This window comes from Spea bombifrons, chromosome 5 (assembly GCF_027358695.1).
Source record: "Spea bombifrons isolate aSpeBom1 chromosome 5, aSpeBom1.2.pri, whole genome shotgun sequence".
NCBI classification, from domain to species: Eukaryota; Metazoa; Chordata; class Amphibia; order Anura; family Pelobatidae; genus Spea; species Spea bombifrons.
In genome coordinates, this window is record NC_071091.1 from 102,385,560 (window position 1) to 102,405,462 (window position 19,903).

General features: G+C 41.9%; 1 protein-coding gene across 1 annotated transcript in view; it reads right to left on the reverse strand.

Annotated features, from left to right (window-relative positions):
• Positions 1–7,467: 7,467 nt before the first annotated feature.
• LOC128496698 (transient receptor potential cation channel subfamily A member 1-like) overlaps positions 7,468–19,903 on the reverse strand; it is a 30,688-nt gene continuing 18,252 nt past the window's right edge. The window contains exons 17-21 of the mRNA XM_053466453.1: positions 16,444–16,574; positions 15,914–16,053; positions 13,921–13,981; positions 8,344–8,459; positions 7,468–7,613 (exon numbers count right to left, since the gene is read on the reverse strand). Of these exons, the coding sequence (XP_053322428.1) occupies positions 7,609–7,613; positions 8,344–8,459; positions 13,921–13,981; positions 15,914–16,053; positions 16,444–16,574 (453 nt within the window). The 3' untranslated portion in view covers positions 7,468–7,608. The remainder of the gene's footprint in view (positions 7,614–8,343; positions 8,460–13,920; positions 13,982–15,913; positions 16,054–16,443; positions 16,575–19,903) is intronic.

Sequence of the window (19,903 nt, forward strand, 5' to 3'; positions counted from 1 at the left end):
TAGGTGGTCTCCAGGATCGGTTCACGCCAGAGTTCCATTGTTAGCGATGTCTTCAGGTAGGAACTGGCTTACTCAGGAGGTTGAGGGACCCTCCGCCATGTTTTTATATGGAATGGTGACTTTTGCGTGTCTCTTTTACCCTTCGGCTGACTAACAGAACCTGGCATGGACCCTACTGGACCGAAGGCCTCTGTTCTGTAGCAGCAATAAGGAATTGTATTTAGGGAAATGGAAGAGCTGTAGCTATAGATTTTTCTCTTGTGCATTTGCTCCAAGTGAATATCATTGCCAACATATTGAAGAAGTTTATTGTAAAAGTGCACTTCCCAAAGGGAAGGGTTTTATCATACACCTCCCAGCAGAAGCGGTAGTGTAATACAATGAGGGATTTAAACACGTGTGGGATAGGTATATGGCTCCTGAATCTAAGGAATGATTAAGGTCTGAGTCTTTACATCAGGAACAGTGGGCAGATAAAATGGGGCGAATAATTATCTGCCACCAGATTCCATGTTTTTATGTTGTTGCACACGTGAGTGGTTCTGTGTTTTTCACGGCTACGAAGATAGACTGAAATCCATTTAAAAGTATCCTAGAAAATGCTAGCATTTTCCGTGCGTGAAAGCAAAGTCTCTTTTTTATGCCCTGTTGATCATCGTAAAGTTACTTTGGTGACAGAACCACTTTAAGCCACAAAAACACACTCGACGCAGACGAGGAAGCTAAATGCCCGGGATCTTCTCATAATAACAATGTTTAGCTGGGCAGGAATACATTGTTATTACAGATTGTCACACAAGTAAAATGAGCCGACATGACCCTGGCACCGTCTCGATCAGGCGCTTGGATAAACACACAGCACACTGATGTGCCCGTTCTAATTGAAGTTAATTGCATGATTTCATTCCTGACCTTATGCAACCAGGGCAGCGCGGTAACATTCACAATCGACAAAGGACACGCCACACGCTGCTCAAACAAAAAAAGATCTGGCAAATGTTTCTCCCCGACGAGACGAGACATGACCCGAAATGTTTTTCAAAACTTGTGCAGAAATGTCCGTGTTTTCCGCTTCCCTAGTTAAGTTTGTGTCTGGTGTTTATCGAGGCGTGTAAGTGGTAGGACAAGACCCAAATGTTTGTCTTGATGGCAGCCATTGAATTTTCTCGAATGCATCCAAAGCCTCATATGAATTCATAGACCATAAATAAAATCTGTTTATGGCCATCTTTGTCAAGACAAAACAGGAGCATTTCCAGCGTAAAATTATACATTTGGAGCAGTCAATGTCTGCCCCCCTGGACCTACCTTGACCTGGAGTCTCTGGGTAAAGCTCTGTTTTCCCAGGTCTCCAGGGCAGTTTCCGCTTTCTCCAGGCCATGCCCGCACTCCAGCCAGTTCCTCTCTTACATTTTGTCTACTTCAGACTCTCTGTGATTGGCCCAGCGCTGTGTTAAGCAAATGCATGGCAACCAGAAGTCCCGGTAAGTAAGACGCTCAGTTGGTGGCGTAAAGCGCGTAATGTGACCCTGCGGTGGAATTATGAGCCGCAATGATGACGGGGTCCGGTGCAACGTTAGTAAGTTTGTACGCAATGTGTATGTGTTAGAGGGTGTAAGATTAAGAGTTGTGGGAGGGTAAAAGGGAGAGTTGAGAGAAGGAGAGGTTGAGATCTGTGAGTGGGAGCGAGAGCTGTCAGAGGAGGAGAGGGAAAGACAGGAGAATGAGTGTGTGTAAATGAATGGTGTGCATGATGTTAGAGTATGTTTATTAGTGTATGGTGTTGGCATGTGTGTCAGCATGTGACGTGTGAGTTTGCATATGTTACTGTATGGTGTACTGTGTATGAGTGTGTGTATCAGCGAGTGTCAGCATTGAGCCTAGGGCTAAGGAGAGGGAGAAAGTTTATGTATGTATGTTTATGGTGTGTGAGAGTGGGTATTAAAGCATGTAAACCTAACCTACCCAGGGCTGACCCTACCATATGGGGCAACTAAGGACACCAATTTGTGTTTAGGGGTATATTTCTCTGCCCCCATTTTAAGGGGGTTGTTTTCAAGTAGTTTTCACTTTGAATTTCCTACATGGAGCAATGAAATGTGTGCAAGCAGATAGGAATGGTGTATATATATTTTTAATGTTAAAAGAACTCCCTCCGAGTAGCAGAGGTCGGCATTTTAGTTTTCCTTCGCCTTTAATGTCTCATAGAACGTCTCGCTGGGTATTGCGCCGGGGCTCCTGTTCACATAAGCGTGACTGTTTTCTGGGCTACCGCTGACTCGCTTGATATGACTAAATGTGACACAAGAAAACATTCATCTTTAGTGTCTCTTAGGTTTTTGCTTTTCTGCTTTTCAGACTGGAAAATCTGTATTCCTGTGAGACAACGCAAAAGTGTGACTCAGAGGCTGCCGTATAAAAGTTTAACAAATCTAGACTGTGCTTTATTCAAGCTTTTAGATTCAATCATTCCATTTTACATTGATTGGGCGTGTTTCATATATGTAACACCTTCCCTAACACCCAAGGGCAAGGGAGTGCTTTCCCTCCAACATGTGTCCAAACCAGGAGAGTTTTTTTAGGGGTTTTGGTAGGAGGAGGGAAGAGCATGGCCAGAGGCAAAGAGCCACCAGACTTAGAGCGTCAGATGTTGGCCATGTGGGAGCAGCGATGATCATCTGTGACTTGGACCGCCCCACTTGAGGAGGCAGGAGCACTATAGGGTCACGTGACACAATATTATGTGACACCGCAATAATACGGTGGCTCCTCGCACGCTGTGTGACCAGCAGTAAATAAAGCCGCTGTGTAAGGTAAGAATGTCAGGTCGGAGGTCGGAAGTTAAGGGTGTGATGTGTTATAGTAGTGAGGTGTAATGAGAGTGTGAGGGAGATGTGTGAGGGAGTGAGTTGTGATGTGTGATAGGAATGACGGGAGTGATGCATGACAGGTGTGATGGAAGTGGAGTGTGATGAAAGATTGAGGTTGTTTTAATGAGTGGGGAACAGCACCACTTGACCTTTACCATCACTGGCCAGCATGGCCTCCAGGATGTTACTGTACATGGCTACAAGAAGGGGCACCTTTGTATGTGTATTCCCTCCTTACATCACATTTTCTTGTTTTTTTCTAGCTCTTTATGTGCAAATCCATTATTATGTTAGAGAAGATTCAAGGAGGCACTAATTTAAAAGGTGTACCAGACGTGTAATGTGGACAACATAGATATATGAATGTTTAGCACCGTTCAGTATATCTCAGTAGACTACATACCGTGGAAAAGATCTAGTGTCCCTGCATGTTCCCTTCTTTTGAATCTCTGACGGTACCTATGGCATTTTCACGTGACTGCCGAAAAGGGTTCATCAAATGATGTAATATTGCATTGGGTTGAATAAAAAGGTCACCGTGACAATACAATTCCAACTCATTTGGAAGCGTTTCTTAGACATTTCACATTTCGTTTTGTGCGCCGGTTTGCCGTGTCAGAGATACCGAGCTTGATTCAGCCGGTTGGTATTTTTCTCCGAAGCAAAACCAGGTCAAGTATACATTAACAATCAGTGATGTGGACATGAGTTCACTTAGTTTAATCTTGGTTTAATCTGATCCAATATGACAGCTGCTTGAAGTAAGTAAGTGCAGTGTTTGAGAAACTCATTTTCTTGCACTTATTATTTACAAACCTGGAGATCTTAAATCAGTTTAAGGTCGTTTCAGGCATGGGTTCAAAAACGGGATTCTAGAGCGTTCACTAATAACTGATGTGATGGAAATAAACCATATACATATTAGCCCCATACAGGGCATTCCATTGCATTATCAGTGTTGATTCATGAACAAGCGGGCTTGTCAATACCTCACAAATCAAACGTTAGAGCAGTTCAACAACCGCTGAAGGTCTAGGAGATGGCTTTCACCAGGACACAAGCTCTGGCAACAACTTATTTTAATATCGTGGCAAGTGTTGGATCCAAGGGCTCTGTGATGTTTGTGATGTCCAGTAGGTATGGCCACCTCGCTGGGATCCATTTACCATTCAGAAGAAATATCGATGACTACTCCCCAATATCTCTGAATCTGTCTGGGGAACGCAGGAAATATGTCTGGGTATGACAACGAGGTAGAAAGAAAGGAAGAAATTAAATAAAAATGTTATACTGCAAAATGAGTCTGCTGCTTAAACTGTAAATCACTATTTATATCTATTAGTAGTAAACTACTTGTAGTCTAGTGGTAAACATTTATATGTACATGCACACTGTGGACCACCTCTTCCACTCCAAACTCTTCACGATCTTGGTCTCCGAGACATTGTCTCCAGGTTCACATCCTACCTTTCTGATCGCACCTTCAGTGTCTCCCTGTCCAGTAACTCTTCTTCTACCATTTCCCCCTCAGTTGGTGTACCCCAAGGCTAGGACCCCTTCTGTTCTCGCTTTGGCTTACAGCACCACCTGTATGCTGATGACACTCCTTCCTTTCTTCCTTTCCTCTTCTGATCTTTCTCCTTTATTATTTGTTTCTGTTGCCTCTGTTTCTACCAGGCCTGTCCTCGCCCAAACTGTCCGGAACCCCTGAGGATGGGAGGCTCTGTGGTCTCTTGTATTCCTGTCTCTCCGTGTCCCCTATCATCCCTGTTCTGGTTCCTGACACACACCTGTGGTTTGTCTGATAATTAAAGGTTGCTCATAGCTTCCTGGTTGCTGTTGTGCCGGTTTATCTGTTTGCCTTGTTTATGCTCTGGTTTTGAACCCTGCCCTTGGTCACAACACAAACTTGTTTTGCCCTTGGAATCTGACCCTAGGCCCGGGCTTTCATTACGCTTACTGGTTAGACTTCCGTACTTTGTTTTGGCTTCCACTGTGCTTGACCTCGGCTACTCTGACCCTGATTTCTATCTTTGCTGGTCTCATCGGTGCCCATTATTCCTCATGGTCTCCTGTCGTCCGCCATCACAATCTCTTATACATAACCGATATAATATCATTGTGCTCGGTATCCTATAGCCCTGGGGGTTTAGTGCAGCTCCACTCTCAGTATATTTTATGTCACTATAGCCGTAAATCTTCTTGGAGATTCTGATGCTTCACGAAAATATAAGCGGGGCAAAATGAGATTACGTATAATCCTTATATGCAGAACCCTGGAAGAATTCGTAGCAATGCCAAGTCACGTCGTGTGGCCAGCCACAGACTTTTCACTATAGGCAAGTGATTAATTTAGGCCTTTCAGAAAATTAATACCACGTTACAGCTGCAATGGGCTGCAAAGCAGCGGATCAATCGTGATACATGCTTCTAATAACAAATCGGCTGACTTAATAATAACCCTCGCTGCTTAAGTACTCGGGTTATGTGCTTGTAATATAAAGATTTACTTTTTTTACGTGCACACAATAAAAAACAAATAAAATCAGCTTTCGGGTTGCTGCTGAAATGACAAATATGTACATGCAACAGAACAAGGAATCTGAGAACAACCAGCTATTTAAAAGCCCCTTTTGGGGCTCCCGTCATACTGTATGGCCGTATATCGCTTACCCCGCCACTGCGTCAAAGTACCCCAAGTTTGGCGAGTCCTATCTCATTTTTCATGGCTGTATTGCTTACCAAGGAGCTGAATCAGCGGGACTGCACTGCCTTTAACACACTAAGACTCTCCTATGATTCAAAGCCTTCTCTGGACGCCATTAACGAGGCTCCTCTGTGGTCATTCGGGGATGTTGCTGAACATAAACCCTTAGTCCTGAAGGGGTTAAAGGAAGCACTTTGCGTGCGAGAGCAATCTTTTTTTTTTACTACACATTTGTCAAATCAGTAATATTAGGCAGCAAAGGCAGAATGAGTGGTTTTCTACCATCTAATAGTTCTATATATCGTCTAAAAGCTGGGCCTGGGGCCACTGACCCAGTTCTTCATGCAAGAGAGACAGCGCTGAAAGAGAGAATAAAGCAACGCTGGGCCTGATGATGACAATGCTGTGTAGTATTGTTACCTTCCATAGAAAAACATTGACGCTGATGTGACATATAGACCGAATGTTCTAACAGGATTATAGAATGATGTGTTAACAGGAACCCGTACTCCATACACAGTGACTACCTCTTGACTCCAATAAGACGCTCGGCCTAAAGATAATTTTAGTTCTAAAATTCTTTTTTCTCTGTACGTTAGTAGCATAGTGAGTTGTGAAAGATTCATATTAATCCTCTCTCAGAAATCTTCAATCAGCGCTGCTCTTCCCTTCCTGGACTTCGAGTATCATCAGTTATGATTAGGATAAGAAACCTTACAATAAGACACTTTTCGCTTCTAAACGGAAAAAGAATCTTTTCTGCCGCTTGCCGGAGACGGCAAATTCTGAACACAGGACTGGCAGACCAATCGACCGCATGATACAAAGAATGGTGACACCGATTTATTGTACGTTTCAACACCGCTGTGGGTCGGGATCTTTAGCGCAGATCAATCTGCATGCGTTTAGAATTCGTTCAGATTTCACAAAATGTTTTATTATAGACCATAAATGGCATTCTCCCAACCGTCGTGTTTTTCATTGACAGTCCAGATTTTCGCCAGTGAGGATCATGGGTTTTGGAGATCCCCTGATCAACCCGCCATGCTGCACCACAGACTCACATCACATGCATCACATCTCCATGCGTGGCGAGGTGGCCAGGAGGGTAAGGTCTCATCACACCTCCATCTGATACCCCAATATCTGATTAGGACATCACAAATGTTGGGGGTTATAATATTGGAAGTTGCCATTATATGGGAAGCAATGACTTGGCCGTGCGTATGCATTTACTTTTTCTGATACTGCTTGCTCCTATACAGATATCCCATTTTTTGTGCTTAACGTGGAGCTTCATCGGAGGTCTCGTTGCATCACAGAGAAGCCACGGCAAAGGCCTCCTTGGGACGTTATACAATGTTATAATATTTCTCTATTTTTTTTGTTAAGGCAGAAATTACCCCCATCCACAAGGGACAACAAGACCCCATTATCTAATAAGTATTAGCACAGAAAATGATTTGTCTGCTAAACTGAAGCGAGCCAAGCAAACCTAAAATGGAAGGAGGTAATAATACCGCTTATTGCTCAGGAGGGAAAACAGCGAGGCAGAGGCGTAACTGATTTGAAGAAGTTGGTCCACTGGCGGCATTTTTTTTATTGAGATTGTGAGTATGTCCGAAGTATCCTTCCTAAAGGGAGCGACTCCTGGTTTGGCACCAAAACCCCTCTGTCCCAATTTCCACGCTGATGCCCCTCTTTTGAACGGGTTTGCTGGGTATGAGTGTATCACAGCGCTAAACGCCCTGCTAATATGTATAGAATCAGCAGAAATTGGGGTTTGGAACACATTATGATGTTTCTGAGATAACAGTTTTTTAGGTAACTTAGTCCTTTGAATTTTCAGCATTTCATCACGACATGTCCTGACCGATGGAAGGAGTAAGAGGCGAACAAACATTCTCATTTATTTTCTTTTCCAGTCGCAATCCAGATAAACTTTTTTTGTATATTTGAAGTGGTGGAGTTTATGGCTGATTTCTCGGGTCCTCGGCCAGACACAATCCTAGTTCTCCTATTCTTGGATTTTTAGTCTGTAAAACAATAAAAATCAGTGGTTAATGTAAAATGTTCGCCTTCTACATTTGGAAATTAGTTGAAGTTGACTTTTATAAGCTAGAAAGAGGTTTGCATTTTACGATCCTCGGCCGCTACCCCCCCACCCCCTTTTTACTGGATTTAGGGGAGAATCTGTTGGTTTCCCTTTACTGTCACTGGCTGTTATTGTCATTATGCATTTATTTTGGGGTATATCCGCAGATTACCGCCTTACAGATCTCACTTGTAGTGCAGAAATCCCATAATAATATGTTAAGTCACTAGTTTAAGATGGATTTAGTTAGTTTTTCAGTATAAAAATAAAAAAGTATTTCTTTCTCGGTGTCAATTTGAGTAAACAATTCTTTCTATTCATTATTTTTACCAGTTTATAATTAATGAAGGTTAGGTTTATGCTAATTTGATTAATTGTAAGCCGTGCTATTTGATTTTTGTAACGTTACAATTACTTTTATACCCCTACCCCTTTTTAAGTCATCGCTTGAATTTTTTATCACTGAATTTTTTTTTTACAATAAGAAAAAAACTTTTTAAAAATCTTGCTCCCAAGTGATCTTTGATACTGTAAAAAAAACTAGCATATATCTCTGGCATGAAATCTGAATTTGATTCCAGTATCTCACAATAGTTTGATCTGAGGGCTGTTTTTTAACCCTTAACACTTCAAGCATTTCATTCATGCGAACGGGACACAGGGCAGCTTACCGCTGAAGTTTGACGGTTGTTGTCTTGTTCTTCCCATAATGTCTACTGTAACGTTAGGCCTCGCATACTGTTCTGGTGGGCGCACGGTCACTTGTCCCGTCCTTGGATAGTTATCCCTAAAAGGTGGGGAAGAAACAATCTATATTTGGTAAGGTAACCATAACCATATCTGCCAGGGGAGCGTATGATAATTTAAAGGGACCATATACATTAAAGTGAATGTGTTTAAAAGAATTAACCTCTAAGGGCCCAGGCACAAAAGTCCAGGTGCGCTTTTGCTGCTGATCGTTCTACAGATCAAATGACTTTATTAGAAGAAAATAATGTATATTTAGAATTATCAGAACATAATGTAACAAGTCCCTTTCTCTTCCTTATGATCTTTGAACACTGACAAAGGCAATGACACTGATCGGCCGCTTATGGTCTGCCCAGGCCACTTGGTTGTCCGCAACAGCCCATCCACTTCGAATCAAAATGGGAAAAGATTGTAAATGGCCCTGGTGATGGACATACTTAAAAAAAACCAAAAAACAATCTGTTGACACTCTTTGACAGCGTCAGCATTTGATGCTCACAAATTACAGGATGGTTTTAAGCTTCCCCATAGGACCCCAGTACTTTGACCTTGCCGCTTAATGGTCACGCATCTCCTGTGCGGTTCTCTACTAAACCCCTGACAGCTGCCACCACCTATCCAGAGAAAAATATGGAAGATCAAAAAGGGCCTGTTACCAGGAAAAACAAATAACTGCAGACAAAATAAGGCAATAGAGCAGCCCCAAATCATGATGCTCCCTCCACTGTACTTCACCATTTGCCATTTTCCCAGTAGCCTTGTGGGGTGTCAAGGTGCCTTCACCTCCGTGGTGTCCTGCCATGGACTTAATACAACACGTCTCCAATCCAGTTTCATTGATTGTAATCCAGGTTTGCTAACTCCTGACTCCAATTAGCTTTCGTTGAAGTGATTAGCCTAGAGCAGTGATGGCGAACGTTTTTGGGCCTGAGTGCCCATTTTTGTGCATCAAAACAAGTTGCAGACCTCAAAGTGCCAACACTGCATATTAAACATGGAGAGGACGTTTTTTCGGTACAAAATACTATACAATACACAACAGTATGCATCAATATAACATATTAATAGAAAGAGATTATTTTAGGAAAGGCAGTGGGACCCAGGGGACATTTCAGAGGACTGTGGGAAACAAGAGATCACTCTCACACACTTACCAATCCACACATATACCAATCCACACACATACTCATCCACACACATACTCATCCACACATATACACCAAACCACACATATATACTAATCCACACATATATACCAATCCACACACATACTCATCCACACACATACTCATCCACACACATACTCATCCACACATATACACCAAACCACACATATATACTAATCCACACATATATACCAATCCACACATATATACTAATCCACACATATATACCAAACCACACATATATACCAAACCACATATATACCAAACCACATATATACCAAACCACACATATATACTAATCCACACATATATACCAATCCACACATATATACTAATCCACACATATATACCAAACCACACATATATACCAAACCACACATATATACCAATCCACACATATATACTAATCCACACATATATACTAATCCACACATATACACCAAACCACACATATATACCAATCCACACATATATACCAAACCACACATATATACCAAACCACACATATATACCAAACCACACATATACACCAATCCACACATATACACCAATCCACACATATATACCAATCCACACATATATACTAATCCACACATATATACCAAACCACACATATATACCAAACCACATATATACCAAACCACACATATATACTAATCCACACATATATACCAATCCACACATATATACTAATCCACACATATATACCAAACCACACATATATACCAAACCACACATATATACCAATCCACACATATATACTTATTACGATGGTACAGGTGAGGAAACCAGGATGCAGGGGAGTGCGTTCACTATGCAAGCGAAAGTCAGTACCGGGTATCAGGCGGAGAAGGTTCAGGCAATCCGGGTCAGGAGCAGAGAGGTCAACAAGGTCACAAGGCAAGCAGAGGTCGGCACCGGGTATCAGGCATAGAAGGGTCAGGCAATCCGGGTCAGGAGCAGAGAGGTCAACGAGGTCACAAGGCAAGCAGAGGTCGGCACCGGGTATCAGGCATAGAAGGGTCAGGCAATCCGGGTCAGGAGCAGAGAGGTCAACAAGGTCACAAGGCAAGCAGAGGTCGGCACCGGGTATCATGCATAGAAGGGTCAGGCAACAGGTACACATACAGCTAAGTTGTAAGAACAACTGAGCACTGAACAGGTATCAGTGCTCAGTTTTTAAACCAACCGCCTTTCTAAGCTCCGCCCCCATCAGGGGTGCTGTCCAATGGACGTTTCGTCTCCTCCATTGGAGACTAGATTCAGAAGGGGGGCGTGGTGTATGATGCCGTGGGTGTCTATCATTGTGCGGCGGTTCTTTCATGTGAACCGCCGCGTATGAAGAGACACCGTTGCGGCATCGGTCCTGGAGGGGTAAGTACCGGGTACCCGCTACTCGTGGGTACTCGGGTGAAGTACTTCTCACTGGAGCGGAACGCCACGAGCACCCGGGCGACGTGTCCCGGACGGGACCGTAACGTCGCGGGTACTCGGGCGACCCGCTCCGTATGAGATCCCGTCGTAACGGGTACTCGGGCGACGCGCTCCGAACGGGAGCGCGACGCTGCGAGCACCCTTTACTCGCACGCCGGCCGGGATCGTGACAATACTAATCCACACATATATACTAATCCACACATTTACACCAAACCACACATATATACCAATCCACACATATATACCAAACCACACATATATACCAAACCACACATATATACCAAACCACACATATATACCAAACCACACATATACACCAATCCACACATATACACCAATCCACACATATACACCAATCCACACATATATACCAATCCACACATATATACTAATCCACACATATATACCAATCCACACATATATACTAATCCACACATATATACCAAACCACACATATATACCAATCCACACATATATACCAAACCACACATATATACCAATCCACACATATATACTAATCCACACATATACACCAAACCACACATATACACCAATCCACACATATACACCAATCCACACATATATACCAATCCACACATATATACCAATCCACACATATACACCAATCCACACATATATACTAATCCACACATATATACCAATCCACACATATATACCAAACCACACATATATACCAATCCACACATATACACCAATCCACACATATATACCAATCCACACATATATACTAATCCACACATATACACCAATCCACACACATATACCAATCCACACATATATACCAAACCACACATATATACCAAACCACACATATATACTAATCCACACATATACACCAAACCACACATATACACCAATCCACACATATATACTAATCCACACATATATACCAAACCACACATATATACCAATCCACACATATATACTAATCCACACATATACCCATCCACACATATATACTAATCCACACACATACCAATCCACTTTCACTTAATGCTTTGCTACCTTTCCTTTCTTCTTTCAGCTTCTTTTCCTCCTCTTCGCTCCTCTTCTTCAGTTCTTCTGTCTTCTCTGTCTTCTTCCGGGTCAGAGGGCACGGACAGCGGTGGTGGGTTCAACCCGGCTTAAAATCACTCAAGGGAGCCGGAGATCTGTTAAAGACCTTCGATACCGCTCCCTTGCGAGCCTGCTCCTCCAGCGGCGGACATTACTGTCCGTCTCTGGAGGGGTGCTGGGTGCCGCAAGTTGGCACCCCCCTGATGAGTGGCGGCGTCGGACCCCGCGGCGGCGCCCCCTGAAGTGTGGCGCCCTGTGCGGTCGCACAGGTCGCACACCCCAAAGGCCGGCCCTGCGCGGGAGCCGACGCCGTGACTACAGTGTATGACTGTAGTCACGGCGTGCCCACAGAGACGGCTCGGCGTGCCAACAGCGGCACGCGTGCCACACGTTCGCCATCACTGGCCTAGAGGTTCACATACTTTTTCCAACCCACACGGTGAATGTTTAAATTTTGTATTCAATATGGACAAGAGCAATACAATCATGTGTGTTATTGGTTAAAATAAGTGTGTTTTTTAAATTATTGTAAAAGATTTTAAGACAAATTTATACATAAATGCTGGTAATTACAAGTTGAAAGACATAAATGCAACATAAGAAGTTACTGAATTTCAGAAACCATTGAGGATACCTGGAATTTCGTGTTTCCCACTTAGGGTATACGATTGTAAATTATTTTAACTTACTTGGCATAGAAAAGTACTTGCTGGAAAACATTCTGTTCTTTGTCACCTTTACAGCTTTTAGAATACCTAAACTATTACAACGTCCTGCTTCTTGTGAATTTTATTTGTAAATTAATGTACTTTTAAAGTATTTTATTTATCAGTGGAATTTTTAGATTTCAGTCATAAGGTGGTCCAACTCGGAATTATTTATTACATTTTCTGTCCTGAAGTTCTCCTTATCAAACCTTACAAAGGCTGCCTAAACCAATCAACAACTTAACAGAGAGACAAAAAGGAGAGAAATGACTGTGCAGATCCCATGGTATACATATAAGGTGGGTATATAAATGTATATATCGGTTATTACAATAGCTTTAAATAAGACAATCACTGAGAATGTATCTGTTCGGTCTGATTTCCAATGAAAATAGGACACATCTATATATTATATCAGCTTACATGGATGTGCTGAGGCCAGTCGTGCAGCAGTTCCGCGTGACGTTTCTTAATTGGATTATTTGAAGTTAAACACGTCAGTCTCAAGTGCACATCATACATTTGACAACAATAATTCGATAATGAGGTTTGTTTTTGTATAATAAAGAAAACATGTAATCAGATCACAGAAATGATCGCGTTGAGGTTAGGGATCCCTGTTCTTTGGTTTTGCTTTAAGAAGATGCCCTTAAGGCGCTCCTAAACCTATATAAATAATTACTGGGGAGGGGGGTTTAGAAATCCAATATCCCCTTTTATTGTTGTACTTCGTTTATAATATAAAGTAGGATTTTTAGATATGATAATTTACGAGTTCTTGTAACAGGTGCCTAGGGTACCATGTTTTACAGCCTCATAGGTATCATAGGATACCACAATGGACCAAGAGGGATGAAAGAAACATAGCAGATGGACTGTTGCAACCGTTTCAACCGTCTGTGTGTGAGCGGCTGCTATTACAAGCCGATACTTACCGGGGAAACTTACAGAGGGTATTAATATTTACTACCGCCGATAATACCATTTTGACAGTGACTACTTCTTGCGTATTTTGTTAAGATATTGTAATTTTCATTGCACGCCATTATTAGTTTCCCATAAATAATTAAAAACATAACTGAACAGGTGCAGTATACAATGGATTACTCACGTGTAAATAGACTGACCGCTGCCCTGAGTCTCTATATCCACCAATTCAATGGGTCCAGAACCTGAAGAAGAGAACAGAGTCAGAGAGCATTTCATTTGCATAATATCCCTGTCTGGGCTACATAGGGTGCTTAACTATGACACCGCCAGAGTCATCAGCGTTATTATATGTGTACAGCAAGTCTTCCAGACCTTTTGGCCTTTATAAGATCTAGGCTACTGCTTCTAGCAGCCACTCAGTGGCCAGAGCCATCAGACTGCTAGGGAGGAGGGCAGCTGCAGGGCTGCAACATCTGGGTCCAGGTGCTTAATTTTTTTTTGAATAATGTGATTATCCGTGCAAATTAACGATATCCCTAATGATTTGATATTATCCATTCTATTCCGGTGGACTTTGCGATGCCTTTTTTTTGGGGGGGGGGGGTAACTTGTATAATGTCGCCGTTAGCTTAACATTAAGCAAGATTCATTTAAAGTTCGGGGTTGGCGCAGTTCATTTCCATGACACCGGTGTTTATTCTGATACTACCTGGAAAGTTCAATACTAATCCTCATTCCTTTAGATGTTGGTGAGGTTTGATGCTATTGATCCCTTGGTTTCACCGAGTCGTCTTTGATTTTATGCTATAGTGTTGGATCGCTTCCTCTGGCTTTAATGCTGGATTAATGCAATGCGTTTCAGGCTCGGTGCGCATTCTAAGCTCCCGGCCTTATTAGCATCTCCGTCATTTGGCAGCTAATTTATAGTTTGAAGAGAACCGGTTACCATCACATCATGCAACAGAGAGCACCCGATTATTCATGTTAACCAATTATTGTTAGAAACGTTGAGTGGTTTGCTACATCTTCTATAATGTATTTTCAGCCTGTCAACATTGTTGTGTGAAAATATTGATTGTCTCTCAATAGGACTAACAATTCTATAACAGTTAAAAATGTTGGAGGGGAATGAAGTTTGTTATTCGCCCGCTTGCAGATAAGATTAAGATCAAAAGATGGGCATTGAGATGTCAATTTACATTAATTGACCTACGTTATAATATTAAGGTAAATTTCAACAGTTCTCCCCCAAGGTATTTTGGACTATCTATCTTAAAGGTTCTTGATATTAACCTAAGACTGATCTGTCAGAGGCTGACTGCTCTACCCAACCAACATCATTTAGCTTAATTATCATGGTGCAGATTATATCACCACCAACACTACCAAACATCCTTTGTATAAGGTAGATACATCTGCAGCACGGCATCTATATCAAGCAGGTGAATTTTATTAAGCAGCCATTGGCCTTAAAGTGCCCTGTGCCATTTTGTCATCCCCAGATTGTCCATGGAGAGTAATGCTTCTACAGACCAATGCTAGATCATGGCACATATTGATGTCCTGTCTGTGAACTTTCTAAATGCCCCTGAGACAAAGCTTTAACCACTTAATAGCTCATCATGCAGATTCCATGTAGCCACTCTGTCAACTTTGGAGTTTAGGGCTGTGTCCTCTCGTGGGTGGAGACATGTGTATGTATATATATATATATATATATATAGTGACAAGGAATAATCACACATATTATTAAAGAAGGAAGTTAGCATGGGTGAGATAATATATCCGCAAGGTGGTTATATATTACATTATTTTTTTACTTATTTACTCAATTTAAAATTTACACATGAGGAATTCACTGATATTACGCTCAATATTTAGGACCTTAATGATCTACCCCCCTTTTTCCACATCTCATATTTTTCTCCTTCTTTAAACTCGTTAAAATGTCCTGTGAGAGCAGGAGGTCTGTTTCTTTACACCGCTGCGTCTGTGCTCCCTCGTGGCGCTCGGGGATTTAGAGCCGATTGTCGGGATATGACATAATATCCCTGCGTTCAGCATTAATCACCGACTAACGATGGAACAGACCTCACGCTCCCTTCATTTTGGGCCGGTCAGAGAGAGAGAGATCACATGGACAGCCGAAATAAAGTTTCCTCTCGTAGCGTTACCTGATGGCGGTCTCGCCTGCAGGGACTGGGACACCATTTGTAGCTTCTGGGACATTTGCAGTAATGCTGCTCTCTGTTCCTCCTGGTTGCTTATCAGGGTTGCTAATAAGGCTGAGATGTCCTGCTGTTGGGACGCTGGCCTGCGATACAATGTTGGAATTGGATTTATGACCTCGACAGGCAGACGTACGTATATATATATATATATATTGATTAAATGAATGGATGCACTTAATGGATTCATTGGCATTTTAAGCCAGAGGTGGAGTGCCTACTCTTTGCTCCTGGAGTTTTGGAGGTCTTCCCTCCTCGTTGCCTTCACTTACTACACCAAGTGAGAAAAGGAGGCCTTCAGCTTTGTGTTTATTGGGAAGCAGAGGTAGAATTTATAATATGGCTATTAAACTATCACAAACGTAGCCAGAAAAAAGGTAAAATCTAAACTTATGGTGATTTAAATGCCATTTCTTCCTTCATATAGACTATTAACGCTGATTCGGCTGATCGTATGAAGATGACACTTGGCATACCTCTGCAGGCCGCTGGATTGAATGGCTTTTGGGCTAGACTTCCCAGGGTTGTTTCTCTTTTTCTGCATGCTTGATAACTCATTCTTCAGTTTCCTCTCCTTCACGATCTGCATCAGTTCTCCCAGCTCTTCCTGGAAGAGAAGACGTGGATGCTGTGACGCAGAATCGAGTGAATCCTGAATATATTAACGGAACTGTGAGAAGATTCTTAAATAGAACACCAGTCCCACCGGGGCATCAGCGGGAAAAGATAAAGCAGAATATTTTATGGTGTTTAGTGCTGAAGAGCCATGGGGGAAAGGAACCCCCCCAGCAAGTCTTTCCTATTCACTTTATTATGCAACCGATCATTTTCCAGCCATAGCGAGGAAGTCGCTCTTACTGAAGAATACTCTTTTCTGTAACGTTCGATACGTGACAGTATTCAGTCCAGAAGCTTGCTACAAAATAAGTATAAGAAGCAGCTGCTTACAGCCTTCATTGGACTTAAAAAGAGAAACAGATCCAAATAGTAAACCACATTATAAAAAAAACACAAAATCTGCACAAAATTAAAACTTTTTTAAAACTTTTGGTAATAACAGTAAAAGTATTTGGTTAGTGAAGCACTTTAGTGCTCAGAATATAATATAATAACTCCCTCCATATAACTCTCCACACTGTTTTAGTTGCCTGTTAGTGTTTAAGTTAAGGTGTTTGTGTCTATATAGCTAATTAAGGTCACAAACCAGTAGAGCTGTTAAATTTAAATAAAGCTATAAATCTGTGTACATTTGATGCAAAATGACAAAAAAGATATGACATCACATTTCTATTATATGAAATCTGTTCCTCAGATTGCATTTAAAAAAAAAAAACCCCAAAAAAACCCAATATAATAGTGTGAAAGTAAGAAGGTTTTTTTCCCCCCATTTTCACATTTCACATGGTGCGCTGTCCAGCTTTGGAGAATCTTCGGCACCATCTTGAAAGACCCTTGGACCGCGTGAGGGCCACGGGCCACAACTTAACAGGCTATCGGTGGGTTAGTCCACGCTATTGGAAATGATATCTAATAGACATGATTTGCCCAGAATGACGATCTGTTTCATATTCATGAACTTCTCAAATTCTGTTGATCGATTTGTCTAATTCATGTTAACATTAAGCTCCCTGGTTTAATGCCAACACAGCTGTATCAAAGAGCTTATGAATTCCTAGGAAGATACAAGATTAAGTATCTTCACAAGAAAGCCCCATAACCTGCCCTTGATTCATGGCTGTGAAAATTTACATGCTCATCCTCACGCGCTCTCTCTCACCTTCCCACTCTCCCACTATCTTTGCACTTCTTACATGTAAGAGCATTTCAGCCTCCGTTAAGACGAATGAAGATGTCAGCAATGTTAATTAGCTTCATTAATCTGCTCGCCTGTTATGGACTTCAAGACCTAACAGTCTGGACAGTCTGTGCCGCAGGGTAGAAGGGGACTTCAGTTGGATGCCACTCATCATTATCTTTATAATAGCACAGACTTGGGTAACTAAGTGAGTTACGCCGTATTAGCAGCAAAACACCCAGTTGCCTTTAAAGTAAAATACACCTAAATATAATTGATAATCAGGCCATGCCCTAGAGGAAATTTTACTGGCATTTTGCCCTTATGTCCTTGAGCCAATTTTAATGGCTCTTTAGGCTAAAAAACATTTGGTTGTAAGTACATAGCGTGCGTTGTTGCAAATGTCAGGTATTCTAAATGATACGGAACCGGTGGCCGGTGACGCTGTTGGTTACAGTAGCATGGATACCGTGTCCATTTGGCCCCTCAAAAAGTGACTTTCCTTTGGGATACAAGGCCTATACATATTATTTATTTTAATCTAAAAATGACAAAATATAAGTTTTAATATATAGAGCTGAAAAAAATATAGGAAGTTGCTGTCAACGGGTCATAGAGTCACCTTGGTGAATCCTACCCCCTAGCCACGTCTTCAGCCATGGCTGTTAAATCAGAAGTGTCACTGTTTCCAAGTGTTGGGAGGTATTAGATTCCATAAAAACATTTGAAAAGGAATGATTTTACATGAAACGTCTATCACTAATACGGGGGAAACATCACAGTACTTGTGGAAAGTCAGACGCACAGCGCAGTCGAAGCTTGTCACTTGTGGTTTGGATCACAATCAGAAGTTAATTAAAAAACTCTTTGAAGTACAATCTGAATAATCTCCACGGCTCTTACAATCCTACAATTTCAATAAATTGGACGCCTGATCATCTTTTCCAAGCTTTGATCTTCTCACTAGGTTTGTCCTCCAAACTAAATAGAACAATTAGTGTGTCTTATTTTAATTCTGATGCCACCACGCTCATGACTTACGCAATTAATAGGTCTTCTGCCTTCCTTTCATGAACCACGCATAGAATTTGAGGGCAGATAAGAACTTTTTGGTTCATCTAGTCTGCCCATATATTAATGTTTTGTGTTTTTTTATTTTCACACGGCTGAATTGATTCACTGATAACACACCGAGCAGCACTCCCACACACATTACCACAAGAGTTTCACAGCACAAAACCAACCGAAACTTATTCTGACGCAGGCGAGAAGGCAGTGACTTTTCTACAACCGCGTAGGTTCACAGCTTTTGTTTGAGACGTTTAAACTTAGATCGTTACGTGACGGCATTCTTATTAAGAAGACTCGGCGTGATAAACACGCTTCCCGAGTTCCGGAATGCCAAGAGAGAGGGAAGAACACCCCCGATGGATGATGTTACATCAAAAAGTATCTTTAAACACTGTGTAGGATTATGGCTGAGGGTGTTAGGAGGACAAGTTGTAGGCTTCTCTGAAAAGGTGGGTTTCCAGAGAGCTCTTGAAAGTTGTGTACAAGAAAGAAAGCCTGATTGGGACGGGGAAGGGAATTACACAGAAGGGTACAACGTGGGGTAAATCCTGAATACGGGATCGAGAAGAGGCAATAGCGGTAGAAGAGAGACGGAGGTTGTGAGAGGAATGAAGAGACGTTAGGGCTGTATTTGGATAGAAGGGTAGAGATCTACTGGGTGCTGGGTTGTTAAGGGCTCTGTAGAATCAGAAGTTTGAATTTGATTCTGAAGGGTATGGGAAGCCCGTTGTTGACGTGCCAACTGAGGACCTTCAGGTGATGAAGACCTGCTTGGGAATGATGGAGGAGGCAGAAGGGTGGATGGATTTACGTGCCAGAAGATGCAGGGTGTTTCTTTTTTTTAAGGATTAGTACTCATGACATAATAGTCATGAGAAGCGCGTAGGATACAGAGGAAGTGATTAGGATATCATCAACATGGGTGGAATGTAGACATTGAGGACATTCGAAGACCATAAGCCATGTTTTTCAGGACAAAAAAATAATCATAATCTTAGACTGATAATCAAACCAAGGTGCAGCCACTTTAAATCAAGACAATATTCCAAATACATTTGTGTCCCCCGGAG